The following is an 18,961-nucleotide window of genomic DNA, read 5'->3' on the forward strand; positions in this document are numbered from 1 at the left end:
AGATTTCCACACATTATCTTTTATGTGATACATAGTTTTACCAGTAAAACTGTATGTCTATGCAAGGTTGGTGGCTATTTCAATAGAAAATGTGCTATCTGTAAATGACAGTACTCACTAGTGCTCCAAAGTGCACCACCAGCTACATACCACACCCTCACCACTTTTCTGCTGAACAGCACATTTGCTACACTTGTTTTTAGGTCAAGCATGCAAGCGCTTTGACATGTTGTAAGTATTGTGGGCTTTTAACCAGGGACCGCTCCTTCGCAATGGCGAAGGAGCATCGCCCCCCTGGCTAAGTCAGGAGCTGAAAGATAAAACAATATTTCATTATTGTTTTATCTTTCAGCTGCTGGCTCAGCCAGGAACATGTGAAGGGAGGGGCGGGTTGTTCCACAGGAGGAGAGAATGGGGAGGGAGAGGAGGAGAGAGTGCACCTAAGTGCGCATGTGTGTTTGGCCGGCTATCTCAGGCCGACCAAACACACATGCGCACTTAGATTGCCCCAGTCTGGCAGGGCTACACAGCCGGGCTGGCAAAACTGCACAGACTCCGATGCAGTGTCTAAGCGGCAGTCCAAGCTGCTCAGACCAATCCTGACGCTGCTTTCGTGCTAGGTTTAGCATGAAAGCAGTGCCAGGATTGCTGGAGAGCCTGTGCTGGTGTCCCAGTGAATGTGTGAACACCAGAAGAAGAGCAGAGGAGCAACGTGGCAGGAGACGGCGGGAAAGAGTACTTTTTTTTTTTTTTTTTTTTTAATTCCCCCCCCCCCCCTCTCCCCCCTCCTCTCTTCCCCCCCTCCGGCTGCCCCTACTTTTGAGATTTGTTGTGGCCACAGCTGCTTTTAACCACACCCACCCCATGTTCATCAGTTTCACTTGTTTGTGGGCTTGCCTCTCAAAAATCACTTGATATCACTGGTAAATGCTTTATGTTTGTCCCTCCTTAAGGCGGTTTTTGTCACGCCTTGCAGACTGCCCCTGTTACATGGATTACTGCACGATTGCCAATATACTTCAGCATGGGTGAACTATTTTTTTTGTCTTTCCGCTTCGTGCTGCATGTCGGTCATGGCACTCACAGCGCCAACAGGCACAACAGCGCGGACATTATCAGCAGTACTCTCATGGCTGGAAACTTTGTTCTCCAGTTGGGAATAGCTTGTGTTTTAAGAGCCTTGTTTGTTATATCATTGCTATAGGCCTGTTACCCCTTACAATGTGTAATGCACTCTTCTCTCTAGGAGTTATATATATGGTTGCTCTGCATTATTTATTGATATTTTCTTTTTGTGTGGTAATGCCCTCTAGGGGCTCACTATCTAGTTACATAACCATGTTGCTTTTACAAATGCTTTGTTCATTGTGGTGTCCTCTAGGGGCTGTTCTAAGCATTACAGTCATATCAACATATTAAAATATTCGTGGGCATTACTTTTACAAAACATTATTGCTCATAATTCAGCCTCTGGTGGTCCTGGGACAATGGGACCACCTTCAAAACATTGACCACAATGTGCTCTTTCTGTCTACATCGTTTTGTTTTTCAGTGGGTTATGCTCTCTAAGGGCTAGCAATATGGTTACATGATCATGTTTCTTACAAATGATATTTTTGTTATGCTGCCCTCTAGGGGCTGTTTTGAGCATTACAGTCTAATGCCAAAAGTTTCATTTCTGATAAAGGTATCAATGATAATTGTATATGCTTTAATAATCTCTCTTTATTACAATTATGACCACAATTGAGGTCAACTTAACATCCTTATTACACTATGACTGTTTGACACCCTTGGTATGTTTGGGTGTCCCTTCTAGTTTATTTCACCTCTGTGGCTGTCTTGTGTCTTTTGGGGGGGAAATGTGTTAGCTAACCAGCAACTCTGATGGTGGGGTGGTGAAAGTGGTATTGTATTGGAATTAGCATGGCAGATTTAAATTAGGATGCTAAATTGCAACATTTTCATTTTTTGCTGCAGATAGAGGAAGCAGGTAAATTAACGATCTTTAGTTATATGCAGGGTCACCTGAATTATATGGCAGGAAAAGACAAAATTATAAGGTAGGTGTAGTGGGTTCCCACTCTGTATAGGGTTGGATGTGTAAATGACTCTGTAGGCAGCAACCTGGGTTTCACAATTTTCTTTTATTTGGGATAATTTTAATGGAAATGTCTTTGTTCTTGTCTTCTTCTTTTTCCCCGGGAAGAGAATGATAGGGCTTTTATTTCCTCTAGGACTTTCTACTCCGTGGTCAGGATCCCATCGTGATGGTCGTCGGATGAAACAGGAGCTCGTCCCCAGAGGTTGTTGGCCGATTTCCCAAAGAAAAGAATGGGAAAAACAGGTAAGTGTATGTGTTGAGGTTTGAAGGGTTGTAAGGGTTAGTAAAGGTGTGGTAGGGTAGGTGTGCCAGGGTGTGAAAGGAATAAATTTATAGTGAATCACCCTTTTTCCCCGTGTACAAGAGTCTCTCTCGCTCTCTCTTTTGTATAGGAGGGTGGTTCCCTTCACCACCCCCTTTTGTGCGGTTAGATCTCAGAGGGGGGGAGTAATTAAAGAAAAGTTTCACCTTCTTTAATCCCTTTTACCCACCCCTTCCCGGCTCCCTCTCGCTCGCTCCCACCCTTTATCCACTCGGGCAGGAACTTAAATCTGAGGTACGATCGTACCTGTGTGAGCCACGCCCCTCCGGGGACATGGCGGCGTTGTTCGGTTCTCCTCAGTGTCTCTGTTGGGATCTCCTAACCCTTCTCCAGGCTTCCCCCTGTGTCAGGGTCGCTCTTCCCGTCGTTCCTGTTCTCGCCGGCGTTCGCCTCTCGGGACTCTGTTCTTTCCTTCGCTCCTCGCCCTGCTTTCCGCTCCGTCTCCGTCTTCTCCCACGGTTCTTCTCCGGATGCATCGGGGCACACCCCCTCTGATTTCTCTTTTTCCTTTATCGTCGCTGTCGCGCCCCGGATATTTGGGTCAGCGAGCTCTTCCGGGTCAGCTATTCTTTTGTAGGTAGCCCCGGGGAACGACTCCGTCAGCCCGGGGCTACCATTCGTAACCGCAGCGACAGACGCCCATTTACAGTAGGGTTGACTAATTTATGTGGCAAGAAAGGTCCAGTTATGAATTTACAGTGCCAATAGCTCTATCTCAAGCAAATGTGAGACCTACTCCTTACTTCAGGAGGTGGAAGTAGGTTCGGAACTCGAATACACTGTGACACAGTAACCACTTACATTAAACTCAATAGACAGTGAGGGCGCTTGATATTAGAATGGAGTGGCCTTTATTTCCAAATAAGAAGAGTAAGCCAGATACAAAATATTCAAACTAGAAGGTAGCTCCTTCTGTGACTCAGGCACACCCAAATAGTTTTAAAGCATTTATATTGTAAGGCGTTGATATTAAAATAGCACTGGTAATGTTAACCTGTGAAATGGAGATTGCACGTCCTCAAAAATATCCGGTTCTCAGTTCTGTATTTTGTTTGGACAATGTTTTGAATGGCTTAGAGTCAAGCAGAATATCACAAACAATAAACCTGTTGAACTGGGAAAATAATTCAGTGTCCATCACAGTTGATCCATAGGTCATCAGACAAGGAGATTTATTCCAGTTTTCAAACAAATTATAAAGCCTTCTGTCTCTATGGAAACGTATAATCACATAATCCAAGTATGAAATTTGTTAAGATGTATGATTAAAGCCAATATCTGTTTCACAACACAGTCTCTTCTTCAGGGCTACTGAAATACAGAAGAAATGCTTAAGCAAATGATCCAGACCTTGCCCTTGCTCCCTGAATCTGCCACTGCTGCTGCTGGGGTGGGACTTTGTTCCCCCGCAACCAACACAGCCAAGAGGAGGGGCATACTGCCCGTTAAATCGCTTCCCTGCTACCGCGGCATTAGACGAACCAGACTTAGCCCTTGCTCCCTGACTTTGCCACAGCTGCTGGTGGGGTGGGACTACGTCAGCAGCCAACACAACCAGGATGAGGAGAGGCATATTGCACTTTAAAGCTCTTCCCTGCTACTGAGGTGCTTATCTTGTTCCAACAGAGGCCAGGCTGGACCAGCCCTCTTTCATCTGACAGTTGCAATCTGTTTTGCTGCGGAATGGGTAAGAGCAAACACATTTCTGTAGAACCCAGAGCACCAGTGTTCGCACCTCCCTCCAAAGACACGGTCACAAACAGTAACTCTAAGTCTTCGATCCTTTTTTTTTTTACAACAGCAGTGGAGGCAATTAACAAGGAAATATGCATGGTGAAGGAAAAACTGGGTTGTCACCCTGTTGCCTTGGACTCGGATACAATGTCTCCACTTTGTTTTGATGTAGCAAGCTCTACTGACAATGGGAAGGGCGACAATATAATCTATGCCCCTTAAAAACTGTGTTACAATCTGGGACAAAACATCATTAAAGTGCAAGGTATTTTGGCTTGCCTAACATGACTCATTAGAAGTGCAGTAAATAGATAATAGTAAAACAAGACATCATTAAAAGGCAAAGTTTGTAGAGTCAGTCTAACCCTACAAAGCACAATCAGAGTATACACTAAGTGGGTGATATGCAATGATACAAAACGTCTTGCACAACCGGAACCATTATATTAAGTTGGACCACTAGCTACTTAGCCACAACCAAAGGTGCATTTAAGAGCTGAGCCCAGGATCAAAAAGATTCATGACCGTTTTCATCATCATGCTATTTTCTTAACCACAAAGGGGCAGTCAGGAAACAGGCTACTGCATTTATTACTCAAACATCTGAAAGTAGCTGAAGAAATCTAAGGACAGGCTTAACCTGAACAAAATTCAGCAATTTCATAAACAGAAACATAAAACGAACAAGATCCTGGGAAGAAAAATGGTCACATGTACAGACACCAATCTGCCTATTCCCCTTGATTGTCCGGCGTAAGGCCAGAAACAAATGTATTTGGTTAAACTGAAATCTTGTGAGGAGAATCAATGGTGACCGTTTTGTAGATTGAGTAAATAGGGCTCAATGACAGACCTTGTTAAAATCTGCACATGGGCGTACATCATAGATTTCTCAAGCTCTTGGCCCTCTCTCATAGCCTGGCGCCATAGTAAAACAAATCTGTGTCCAAGGGATATCTGCATTCACAATATTCCCAGATCAGTCTTTCAGAGTTACTCTACCTAGCTTAGCAAAGGTGTCCCTTATATACACTAACCATTTAATAGACCTCCACCCATGAAGTTGCATACAGTCGATGATTATCTCCCTATTAAGGTGGCTCTCAGGACATGCCCAGATGCAAAGGGTGCAATGCACCAAGGTTCGAGAGGTAGGGCAAACCCAGCTTCTTATGAACCATATATGCAGGGGTAGATGGCAGGAATGCCAACAGGCGTCTACAGAAACTGTTCTGTAGATTCTGAGGTATTTATATAAACCCACACATCACTGCCATACATGGCTGCAAAGACCAATTTGGCTTGATATATTTTGGTCAGTGCACCCAGTGGTTTACTACCAATTCTAGTAGAAAAGGAGAGGATGGCCCCAATGGAACAAGTCAGGGACAATCTTTTAAATTTGGACCCATGATGAACGGTGATCAAACTCCACACATAAATATGTGAAAGTTTGAACCTTGGTTAACGTATGGCCCTGGACCAGATAAGATCTAGACTTAGTTCCCCTTGGACCCAGAACCATCACCTGGGATTTGCTGTGGTTTTTCGCTAGATCCAGATTATTCATGTAGGTGACAATGCCATCAAGCAGTGTTTGGATACCTAGAGCAGTCATCTCAAGCAGAACAGTTTCATCTGCGTATAACAGTGCGGGAATCAAACGATTACCGACTCACATAACCTAGCCCTTAGATTGTTCACATAAAAAGTTAACAGAAATGGAGCCAATATGCATCCATGTCTCACACCATGCTCCAAAGAGAAGGTACTAGTACAAGACCAGTCTACATAATACTGGACAACTGCTGTCAAGTCCCTGTGCTGCTCACAAACAAAGGACACAATCTCTGTGTGCATTCCCAGATCTAACAACATGGGCCATAGTTTGGACCTGTACACCCTGTCAGCGTCAGAAGACAAGCCCATAAATGCGATGAACAGGGACCCAGGCATCACCACAATGTATTTAACAGGAAAAGATTTAAGCACTGGTCACATGTGCCAAGGCTCAAGCGAAACCCAAATTGCAGGTCTGAAAGAATGGAACCATCCTCTTTCCATGACATCGTCCTTTCCAGGATGACTCTACCCATTACCTTGACAACAGAGTCTATCAAGCAGGTAGGCCTATGGCAACTAAGCAGATCTCTAGGGCCCTTGTTATACACAGGGATAATGATCAACTGTGACCATGAATCTGGAAGGCCCGGTCGGATAGCCAGGTTACACATTTGGGTTAAGATCAGCGCCCACAGTTCAGATGTAACCTTAAATAGATCTACAGGAATCCCATCGGGACCAGGAGCCTTATGCGTAGTCATTTGCCCTATGGCTGCTTGAACCTCCTCAACAGTAAAGGTTAGATTACAGTGGTGGGTAGATAATGGGGTAGACTCACATTGACCCTCACTGAGCGTGGCAATGTAAATGCCCTCAATACAATCTATCCATATCTGAGGAAAATCCCCTTTATCATTAAATAGTGGGTGATTAACTACCTCCCAGGATTTACAACTGTAAGCCCTAGAAGAAGCCTCAAACAGGTCTTCCCAAGCTTCCTCTCTAAGTGCCCTCTTTCTCGTGTCTAGCACCTTCTTGTATGCAATTCGACGACTAGATATTAGGCTGCGATTGTTAGGCGTGACTCTAAGGGCATTTACTAACTTTGTGGTCTCTCAATCAATCCTTATTAAACCACTGTGGATTACTACTTTTCGAAAGGGGAGTGATCATTTTGACTTAATTTCCTTGCCAATCTCTGAATATGCATTTAGGAAGGCAATATCTGAACAAAACCCTTGCAATCAGGTTTCAAATTCTCCCCATTTAATCACCACAAGGGAGCTTAAAAAATCATCTGGGATTGCCTTTGACCACCTTAATCTTCTGCCCTGGTCGGTCGCTACACCACCTCCATAGAAAGACCTACCCCGAACTGTGGCCCGAATGAGTAGTTCTGCGATATTAATATGAATGCAGTTGTGATGAGTGTTCCCAGAGGCATTTATTCAGAAATGTTTCATACATTTCCACAAGAAGGCTGAAACAAAGGTGTAATCAAGTGTAGAGAATTGGCCCCTCCCAGTAAATATACGGAGAAACGTCCGTCTGGGTATTGAAACTGGTTGGTCATTACAAACTCCAGGTTAAATTAAACGAGGAGATGATTTAAGAAAGAGCCAACATGAGTATGTTCCATATGGACACAATAATCATAACTCACATGAAAACATAAGGTAAAAGACTGTGACCATGGGTGTATAATAACTTCCCCTGCTAAATAAATCCAGCTCCGGTGTTGTTACAAGTTTCAATGTAAAACATTTATTCCCTAAGAGTAGAAGGAGTTTCACAAAATGTGGGGCCTGTGGTTGCATTGTAAAAATTAATTAGAACCAGGTTGCCATCTGCAAGAGAGCTGCCAGTGCCTAAGTATTTGCAGCGCTTGATGCCAACCCCTTAAATCTGCAGCCCAAAGAAACAGAAACCAAAATCAGCAAATCGCCCTTTGGATGTCCCCTAGATGAGGGCAAAGTGAGGTTGGGGTATGATTTAGACCCTTCCACGAAAAAAGAGCCTTCTACATCCCATGTCTCCTGTAAATATATTATGGCAAACTATCTTTGATATAACAGCCAATCAGGGTAGTTTCTTTTATCATTTATGCCTGATACATTCTAGGAGGCTAGCATGGGCCGTCAGTAATCCCTTTGCTTGTGTGATCAACAAGGGTATCAAGCAATCTAAGTGGGTGACCCACCTCCATAATAATGGGTACTCCATTCTGTGTGGCCACTCTGTCAGCTAACTGCTCTAACTCTTCGATAGCAGGCATCTCGGTCCATTTCCCTTCACTATCATATGGCACAGGCTGACCAGTATTAGTGTCCCCTATATTCATAGGATCCTCAGGGGTGTCGAAGAAAATGGGGGTACGATCCTCCTCTAAGATGATGTAAACTCCAATCTGCGAGGCCCCCATTTCGGTCAGCTGAGCTGGCGCACCACAAACCTTTACCTCATTGCTCGTTCTCCTGCTATCAAACAGCCATAGTTAGGGCTGTACAGTCAGTCTATTGAGTCTGCCTCCAAAACCTCAAACTGATTATGAGTGGATATGGCAAAATCACTATTAACATGTCTCCTCGGGTCTCCATATCCAGGGTCCATACTACAATCACTAGCCCATAAATGGGGTTGAACTACCAGTGAATGATAAAAGTAACCTATGGATAAGCCTGGATGTTAGTCTTATGAGTAGACATTCTTGCTAGGTTCCAGTCCATTTTGACAGCACTTGGTCAGTTAACAATTATAATAACACAGTCCCCCTAGTTTGTTTTGGGCACTGGGCCAACCCACTCCACCCTCCGTGCCATAATGAGCCTGTTTAGCTGAGTCCGCCATTCACCACCCAGCTGCGATAACCAGTGGGTAACCTCATTTCTCAGACTGGAGTAATCTTCCCTGCCCCCATGTTCCAACATAGGGATCCCAGTCAGGACCACTACATCGGGAGACGAAGCGGGTGGAAGGTCAAGAATAACTTGTGAGGAAACAAGTCCATCTTTGGAGCTTGTAACACTCATTCCCCTCCCTTTGTCAGCTTGTAAGGCATGTTAGCTCTGGGGCCACTCTGTTGACCAGACGACCTTGCTGACTCTAACTCGGTAGGTGTAACAGGCAGATCTGGCATGTTCCCCTGGTTCACGGGCCTGAGTATATAAGTAGAGAGCATAGTAAGTGGCGGTAACAGGCCTTCTTTAGACAAACAGGGTAGGCCAGGGGATCCCTGATAGGTTCCTTATGCATCACCGTTTCCCGCCCAGCCAACATATTAGGCGTACAAAACAGAGTTAGGTTGTTTAGACTACATTCAGCAGCCAGTTTCTCCAAGCACTTATCAAAATCGGCATCCGGCACTGACTGAATTTTGGGGGTTATCTCACCAAATTACCAACGTGGATGCAATTTTTTGAAGCTTTGGGTCCACAATCTTTTACCATGGAGAGCACGTCTGTGCGTCCCTTTGATTTAGGCCCTGGCTTAAGTGTGGGGGGCCATTGTCATGGGAAAAGTTCTTACTCAAAGTCGCTTACTGATGGACTTTTGCAACTGTAACTGCTTTAGTTGACCCTCCTGGCTGCGTTTCTTCGCCCTTCCTATCGTTCACAACAACATGCTCTCTCTTTCCGACTACATCATCATTGGGTCCCCACATTAGGTTAGTGGGGACCCCAAAATAAAAAACCCTCCCACCATTCAGTGTGTGTTTAAGCTCTCTCGTGGCTAGAACCTTTGTTTTACAGCTAGGAGTTGCTTGTGCTTTAAGGGCTTTGCTTGTAATATCATTGTTATAGGCCTGCTACCCCCACCCCCCGAATATATGTAATGCACTATGACCTCTTGTGCAGTGGTTCCCAACCTTTTGACTTCAGTGGACCCCCACACTATCATTACTGGAACACGGGGAACCCCGCTGAATCAGTATTTGAATCTGGGGAGCCCCCATTGAGTCAATACATTGTTGATGATTTCAAACACAAAACAATACACAAAAAATACAGAAACAAGCATTCATCAAACACATACAGGGAGTGCAGAATTATTAGGCAAATGAGTATTTTGACCACATCATCCTCTTTATGCATGTTGTCTTACTCCAAGCTGTATAGGCTCGAAAGCCTACTACCAATTAAGCATATTAGGTGATGTGCATCTCTGTAATGAGAAGGGGTGTGGTCTAATGACATCAACACCCTATATCAGGTGTGCATAATTATTAGGCAACTTCCTTTCCTTTGGCAAAATGGGTCAAAAGAAGGACTTGACAGGCTCAGAAAAGTCAAAAATAGTGAGATATCTTGCAGAGGGATGCAGCACTCTTAAAATTGCAAAGCTTCTGAAGCGTGATCATCGAACAATCAAGCGTTTCATTCAAAATAGTCAACAGGGTCGCAAGAAGCGTGTGGAAAAAACAAGGCGCAAATTAACTGCCCATGAACTGAGAAAAGTCGAGCGTGCAGCTGCCACAATGCCACTTGCCACCAGTTTGGCCATATTTCAGAGCTGCAACATCACTGGAGTGCCCAAAAGCACAAGGTGTGCAATACTCAGAGACATGGCCAAGGTAAGAAAGGCTGAAAGACGACCACCACTGAACAAGAGACACAAGCTGAAACGTCAAGACTGGGCCAAGAAATATCTCAAGACTGATTTTTCTAAGGTTTTATGGACTGATGAAATGAGAGTGAGTCTTGATGGGTCAGATGGATGGGCCCGTGGCTGGATTGGTAAAGGGCAGAGAGCTCCAGTCCGACTCATACGCCAGCAAGGTGGAGGTGGAGTACTGGTTTGGGCTGGTATCATCAAAGATGAGCTTGTGGGGCCTTTTCGGGTTGAGGATGGAGTCAAGCTCAACTCCCAGTCCTACTGCCAGTTCCTGGAAGACACCTTCTTCAAGCAGTGGTACAGGAAGAAGTCTGCATCCTTCAAGAAAAACATGATTTTCATGCAGGACAATGCTCCATCACACGCGTCCAAGTACTCCACAGCGTGGCTGGCAAGAAAGGGTATAAAAGAAGGAAATCTAATGACATGGCCTCCTTGTTCACCTGATCTGAACCCCATTGAGAACCTGTGGTCCATCATCAAATGTGAGATTTACAAGGAGGGAAAACAGTACACCTCTCTGAACAGTGTCTGGGAGGCTGTGGTTGCTGCTGCACACAATGTTGATGGTGAACAGATCAAAACACTGACAGAATCCATGGATGGCAGGCTTTTGAGTGTCCTTGCAAAGATAGGTGGCTATATTGGTCACTGATTTGTTTTTGTTTTGTTTTTGAATGTCAGAAATGTATATTTGTGAATGTTGAGATGTTATATTGGTTTCACTGGTAATGATAAATAATTGAAATGGGTATATATTTTATTTTGTTAAGTTGCCTAATAATTATGCACAGTGATAGTCACCTGCACACACAGATATCCCCCTAACATAGCTAAAACTAAAAACAAACTAAAAACTACTTCCAAAAATATTCAGTTTTGATATTAATGAGTTTTTTGGGTTCATTGAGAACATGGTTGTTGTTCAATAATAAAATTAATCCTCAAAAATACAACTTGCCTAATAATTCTGCACTCCCTGTAATATCATTGCAATAGTCCTGCTAGCCATACAAATGTGTAATGCACTATGCCCTGTAGGGGCTAAATATATGGTTACACTGCATTACTTGCTCCCATTCTTTTGTTCATGTGGCTAAGCTCTCTAAGGGCTGACTGTATGGTTATATGACCATGTTTCTTCCACATGCTATTTTTATTGTGGTGTTCTCTAGGGGCTGTTCTGAGCATTGCAGTTAACATACTATAATATTTCCGGCACGAAAACTTGGCCCATAATGTTTTGCAGGGCATTACTTTTACTAAACATTTTTGTTCATAACTCAGCCTGTGGTGGTCCTAGGACAATGAGACCACCTTCAAAATGGTTTTTCTATCCACATCATGTCTGGGTCCCCACGATAGGTTAGTGAAAACCCCAAAATAATAACTCCTCCCACCATACATTCTCTTTTAAGCTTTCTCGTGGCTACAACTTTTCATTTACAACTTGGAGAAGTTTTGTTTTAAAGGCCTAGTTTGTAATATAATTGCAGTAGGCCTGCTAGCCCTAAAAATGCCCTATAGGGGCTAAGTTTATGGTTACACTGTATTGCTTTCTCCTGTGTTTTCATGGGGTTATCCCTCTAGGGGCTAACAATATGGTTGCATGACCATGTTTCTTACAAATTATATTTTTGTTATCATATTTTTGTTACCCTCTAGGGGCTGTTTTGAGCATTACAGTCTAGTGCCAAAAGTTTATTTCTGATAAAAGTTTATATAATAATTGAATATGTTTTAATAATTTCTCCTTATTACAATTATGACCACAAATCAGGCCAACTTAACATCCTTATTACACTGTGAGAAAGTAGCCTCTTTCTAGCCTTGTTACCCCCACTTTTGGCCTGTTTGTGAGTATATGTCAGGGTGTTTTCACTGTCTCACTGGGATCCTGCTAGCCAGGGCCCAGTGCTCATAGTGAAAACCCTATGTTGTCAGTATGTTTGTTATGTGTCACTGGGACCCTGCTAGCCAGGTCCCCAGTGCTCATAGGTTTGTGGCCTATATGTATGTGTTCCCTGTGTGATGCCTAACTGTCTCACTGAGGCTCTGCTAACCAGAACCTCAGTGGTTATGCTCTCTCTGCTTTACAAATTGTCACAAACAGGCGAGTGACCAATTTCACCAATTCACATTGGCATACTGGAACACCCTTATAATTCCCTAATATATGGTACTGAGGTACCCAGGGTATTGGGGTTCCAGGAGATCCCTATGGGCTGCAGCATTTCTTTTGCCACCCATAGAGAGATCTGACAATTCTTACACAGGCCTGCCAGTGCAGCCTGAGTGAAATAACGTCCACGTTATTTCACAGCCATTTACCACTGCAATTAAATAACTTATAAGTCACCTATATGTCTAACCTTCAACTGGTGAAGGTTGGGTGCAAAGTTACTTAGTGTGTGGGCACCCTGGCACTAGCCAAGGTGCCCCCACATCGTTCAGGGCAAATTCCCCGGACTTTGTGAGTGCGGGGACACCATTACACGTGTGCACTATACATAGGTTACTACCCATGTATAGCATCACAATGGTAACTCCGAACATGGCCATGTAACATGTCTAAGATCATGGAATTGTCACCCCTATGCCATTCTGGCATTGGGGAGACAATTCCATGATCCCCCGGGACTCTAGCACAGAACCCGGGTACTGCCAAACTGCCTTTCCGGGGTCTCCACTGCAGCTGCTGCTGCTGCCAACCCCTCAGACAGGTTTCTGCCCCCCTGGGGTCCAGGCAGCCCTGGCCCAGGAAGGCAGAACAAAGGATTTCCTCTGAGAGAGGGTGTGACACCCTCTCCCTCTGGAAATAGGTGTGAAGGCTGGGGGGAGTAGCCTCCCCCAGCCTCTGGAAATGCTTTGATGGGCACAGATGCTGCCCATCTCTGCATAAGCCAGTCTACACCGGTTTAGGGATCCCCCAGCCCTGCTCTGGCACGAAACTGGACAAAGGAAAGGGGAGTGACCACTCCCCTGACCTGCACCTCCCAGGGGAGGTGCCTAGAGCTCCTCCAGTGTGCCCCAGACCTCTGCCATCTTGGAAACAGAGGTTTTGCTGGCACACTGGACTGCTCTGAGTGGCCAGTGCCATCAGGTGACGTCAGAGACTCCTTCTGATAGGCTCTTACCTTTCTTACTAGCCTATCCTCCTTCCTAGATAGCCAAACCTCCTTTTCTGGCTATTTAGGGTCTCTGCTTTGGGGAATTCTTCAGATACCGAATGCAAGAGCTCACCAGAGTTCCTCTGCATCTCCCTCTTCACCTTCTGCCAAAGGATCGACCACTGACTGCTCAGGATGCCTGCAAAACCGCAACAAAGTAGCAAAGACGACTACTGCATCTTTGTATTGTTTCATCCTGCCGGCTTTCTCGCCTGTTTCCTGGTGGTGTATGCTCTGGGGGTAGCCTGCCTCCTTCTTGCACCAGGAGCTCTGGAGAAATCTCCCGTGGGTCGACGGAATCTTCCCCCTGCAACCGCAGGCAACAAAAGACTGTATCACCGGTCCTCTGGGTCCCCTCTCAGCATGACCAGCGTGGTCCCTGGAACTCAGCAACTCTGTCCAAGTGACTCCCACAGTCCAGTGACTCTACAGTCCAAGTTTGGTGGAGGTAAGTCCTTGCCTCCCCACGCTAGACTGCATTGCTGGGTACCGCGTGATTTGCAGCTGCTCCGGCTCCTGTGCACTCTTCCAGGATTTTCTTCGTGCACAGCCAAGCCTGGGTCCCCAACACTCTAACCTGCAGTGCACAACCTTCTGAGTTGTCCTCCGGAGTCGTGGGACTCCTTTTTCTGACTTCGGGTGGACTCCGGTTCACTCCTCTTCTAAGTGCCTGTTCCGGTACTTCTGCAGGAGCTGCCTGCTTCTGTGAGGGCTCCCTGACTTGCTGGGTGCCCCCTCTGTCTCCTCATCCAAGTGGCGACATCCTGGTCCCTCCTGGGCCACAGCAGCATCCAAAAACCCTAACCGCGACCCTTGCAGCTAGCAAGGCTTGTTTGCGGTCTTTCTGCGTGGGAACACCTCTGCAAGCTTCTTCACGACGTGGGACATCCATCCTCCAAAGGGGAAGTTCCTAGTCCTCTTCGTTCTTGCAAAACACCAAGCTTCTTCCATCCGTTGACAGCTCCTTTGCACCCTCAGCTGGCATTTCCTGGGCATCTGCCCACTCTCGACACTGTCGCGACTCTTGGACTTGGTCTCCTTGTCTTACAGGTACTCAGGTCCGGAAATCCACTGTTGTTGCTTTGCTGGTGTTGGTTTTCCTTGCAGAATCCCCCTATCACGACTTCTGTGCTCTCTGTGGGTTGTAGGTGCACTTTACACCTACCTTACAGGGTCTTGGGGTGGGCTATTTTTCTAACCGTCACTGTTTTCTTACAGTCCCAGCGACCCTCTACAAGCTCACATAGGTTTGGGGTCCATTTGTGGTTCGCATTCCACTTTTGGAGTATATGGTTTGTGTTGCCCCTATACCTATGTGCTCCTATTGCAATCTATTGTAACTTTACACTGCTTGCATTACTTCCTTTTGCTATTACTGCATATTTTTGGTATTGTGTACATATATCTTGTGTATATTTGGCATCCTCATACTGAGGGTACTCACTGAGATACTTTTGGCATATTGTCATAAAAATAAAGTACCTTTATTTTTAGTATATCTGTGTATTGTGTTTTCTTATGATATTGCGCATTTGACACCAGTGGTATAGTAGGAGCTTTGCATGTCTCCTAGTTCAGCCTAAGCTGCTCTGCTATAGCTACCTTCTATCAGCCTAAGCTGCTAGAAACACCTCTTCTACACTAATAAGGGATAACTGGACCTGGTACAGAGGGTAAGTACCCCTTGGTACCCACTACAAGCCAGGCCAGCCTCCTACATACACTATGACGGTTTGAACACTCTTGATAGGTTTGGGTGTCCCTTCTGGTTTATTTCTCCTCGTGTCTGATTTGCGTCTTTTTGGGGGGAATTGTGCTAGCCAGCCAGCAACGCTGAAGGTGGGGTGGTGAAGGTGGTATTCCATTGGAATTAGCATGCCAGATTTAAATTAAGATGCTAAATGGCAACATTCTCATTTTTGCTGCAGATAGAGGAAGAAGATAAATAGAAGTGCTTTAGTTATACGCAAGGCCACCAATTATATGGCAGGAAAAGACGAAATTATGAGGCAGGGTTGACCAATTTATGTGGCAAGAAAAGTCCAGTTATGAATTTACAATGCCAATAGCTTTAACTCAAGCAAATGCGAGACCTATTGCATTGGAATTGCTTGTTTTTATTATGTAGTTTTATGGTCCTTCTAAGACCAAATAAGTTTTACTATGATGATGAACCGATCATCATCATAATTCTAAACTAGTTAGGAAAGTCATTCAAGTGATTGCAAACAATGGTATCCTTCAACCATCAACAAGCACTGACAAGGGAATTCAGCAACCTCAAACAATAACATGATTGTGTTTAAGATCACGCAGTAAACATATCCCGAGAGAGGATAAAGTATCCCATAATAATGGAATCAAACGTCATTCAGAAGACCAAAGAAAACGTGATCTTACAGCATACCTCCAGCGGCGGTACCACTATTCGCATCCATTTGAATGGCTCTCCGAACTGGGTTAGAATTATGATGGGGATCGTTTGCCTAAGCATTTCTTCTGTATTTCAGTAGCCTCAAATATGTGACTGTGTCACGGAACACATGTTGGCTGTAATCATATACCTTATTAACTTCCACACTTGGATTCTGCGATTATAATTGTCCGTAGAGACAGAAGGCTTTAGAATCTGGTTGAAAATGTAATTAAATCTCCTTACCTGATGGTATCTGAATTATTTCCCAGATCAATAGATTTATTATTTTATAGAGTTGCATGCTGGTTGTGTATCAGCTTCTGGGATGTGCGCCAGGCTCATCTTGTACCCAAATCACTTTACAAGAATATTGCAAATGTTTGCTATGACAAGTATGTCTGACATCCTATTTGGTAAGCGGCCTTAGTTATAAGGTGGGACTACTCAGTGAATTGGAGCCAATGTCATTAAGAAATTTAAAATGTGACAAGAAAAAATAAATCTACCACTGAAAGTGGAATGGAGATTCTAGATTCCAAAATACTGGAATGAGAGTCTTGGGCTGGCAAAATGCACTGATCCCAAATGAAAAGTTTTCATCCAGTTTAATGTGACTATTTTAGTTCAGGTGGCTGGCGCCTCAGATACAAAATAAAGAACAAGTATGGAAGAAGTAAGAGGAGAACATCAAACCAGGTGGAGATTTTGGAGAAGAAGCATATATATTGGAATTTAATGGTGCACTTGTAATAAAAACAAAACTATTTTTGATAAAAGTAGGACCACTTTCTAGAAGGTATAGTGGGTGCCAGAACTATTAACTATTACAAAAGGCATGGGAATGGCAGTGTCAAACAGGCAGAAGACAGCAACCAAAGTGGAAGACGGTAGACAGAGCTGGAGACCAAGTACATCTCACTGGTACTCTAGATATGGCTGGCGGGCGCTTCCTCTGCTCGATATCCTATGTCTAAAAGCCATTTGCTCAGTATTCCAGCATAGGTTCCCCAGAACACTCTAATGGGGCTGGATTTACGCATGCAAATTTCCACACAGTTAAATTTAGCATGCGTAAAAATGCAGCATTTGTGCTTTGCATATTAAGCTGTTATTTTCTTTCTCCACTGGAAACCTTTTTCGTAAAGACCAACCACCGCTCCACACTTCCAGTAGGCACCGCCTCCCCTATCACACCTGAAACGCACGTACTGGCATTTGACAGAAGCAAATGTATTTCTGCTTCCAGGGCATGGAACTGCCTGCAAGAGGTATTTCAACACCAATATGCCCACTAAATAACTTTTGTGAGTGCTCACCTTTTGCAGGAGGCCCTGCCCAGAGGTACTCACAATCTTGCCCCTATTCCTAGCGATGAGAATGAGTATCTTTCCATGATACTGTCAGATTTTTTTACAGTTGTGGGAGTACTTTCACGATGCAAAATTACACCAGTCACGATTTAGATTTTACAGAACAAAACAAAAAAAAATGAACGTTTATTCCTATTGAGCTTCCTCCGAAATTTAGAACACATTTCCTTTTTCTAAAGCTTTCAGAAAGATTTCCAAAAGTGCGTCTGGAAAGGTTTGACAGTTGCAGACTCCTGGAAATACATTTTGAATTGTCACAGCAAAGGCATTAGACATAGGAGCATGTGTGCAAATGTACTTGCAAACGTTTGACATCAGCAGAGCATGGGTCAGCCACCACCACTGGCACTGACTGAGTGAGCTCCCACTCCCTGACACCAGCACAGACTGAGTGAGACACCTTTCAAAACTCCAGCACAGATTAAACCAGTCCTTCAGACGACAGCACAGACTGAGTGAGACACCTTTCAAAACTCCAGCACAGATTAAACCAGTCCTTCAGACGACAGCACAGACTGAGTGAGCTCCCTCTACCTAAAACCAGCACAAACTGAGTGAGCCCCCTCTACTGGACACCAGCACACATGAGTGAGACCTATCTCCCACACATCAAGCAAACTGAGTGACCCACTCCCATTGATACCAGCACTGACCGAGTGAGACCCTTGTCTCCCACACCAGCAGAGAGACAGTAAGCTTCCCCTCCCTGACACCACCACCGACTGGAAACATTTCCCACACACCAAGCAAACTGAGTGAACCACACCCATCAACACCAGCCCAGACCAAGTGATAACATGACATCAGCAAAGACTTGGTCAACCACTCCCACTGACAGAATCACCGACCATGTAACAAACACCCTCTGCCACACAAGCAGTACAATGCTGTACAATTAGACGCTACAACTGTTTAGTTAGCAAAATGCAGTATTCTGTCCTACATTAGAAAAACTTTTCTTTGGAGACCCTCACCAAGCCCACCCTGCAGTTTAGTCTTGTTCACTCACTGTTCTTCACCAGTCTACGCAATAAGGGGCTGGCATGACAAAGCCTGCGGGGGACTGTCTTGGGTTTGCAGTCTGCATCTCACTTAGGGCCATATGGTCGAAAGCTTCTTCCCATAGACACAGAATGGGTAAAATCCTTTCGTACATCTGGCCCTTAGATGGTAAAAACATTAGAGTCTCAGGCCCTACGTTTCTATGCATTCATCACATGCACTGTAGCTTTACAGTGTTCTGTAGCTATAATGCAACACGTAATCCAAGAAACTGCCAGGAAAGTTAGAACTGGAGAAGTTAAATAAAACTTCAAGTCGAGCAGGCCTCAGTGAACGAGATACTTGAAAAGATTTGCATAGACAGTGCAATAAAGCATGCTTCTTACAATCTTTAAACATAACAGATCTGCAAAAAAACAAAAATAACAAACGTGTATTACTTACATATTCCTTAATGTCTTTTGACTTCACAGCTTTGTAGGAATAATACGCAGGGTACAGAGTGCCGAATATCAGCCTGAAAGAGAATAAGCAGATAAGTCAGACAAAGCTCTTTTAATGTGCTTCCATGATGTCTTTCCAAAATGTTTTCAATGCATTAAAAACAATCTTTGAGGATGACTTGGCTTGTTCTGCACACCAGATTACATTATCTTGCACTTAGAAGGC

General features: G+C 44.5%; 1 protein-coding gene across 5 annotated transcripts in view; it reads right to left on the reverse strand.

Moving 5' to 3' along the window:
• REEP1 (receptor accessory protein 1) overlaps positions 1-18,961 on the reverse strand; it is a 319,570-nt gene that overhangs the window by 185,265 nt on the left and 115,344 nt on the right. For all 5 annotated transcript variants that reach the window (XM_069204369.1, XM_069204348.1, XM_069204337.1 and 2 more), the window contains exon 2: positions 18,737-18,809. In XM_069204369.1, the coding sequence (XP_069060470.1) occupies positions 18,737-18,809 (73 nt within the window). The remainder of the gene's footprint in view (positions 1-18,736; positions 18,810-18,961) is intronic.

Source organism: Pleurodeles waltl, chromosome 1_2 (assembly GCF_031143425.1).
Source record: "Pleurodeles waltl isolate 20211129_DDA chromosome 1_2, aPleWal1.hap1.20221129, whole genome shotgun sequence".
In the NCBI taxonomy this organism is placed as follows: domain Eukaryota; kingdom Metazoa; phylum Chordata; class Amphibia; order Caudata; family Salamandridae; genus Pleurodeles; species Pleurodeles waltl.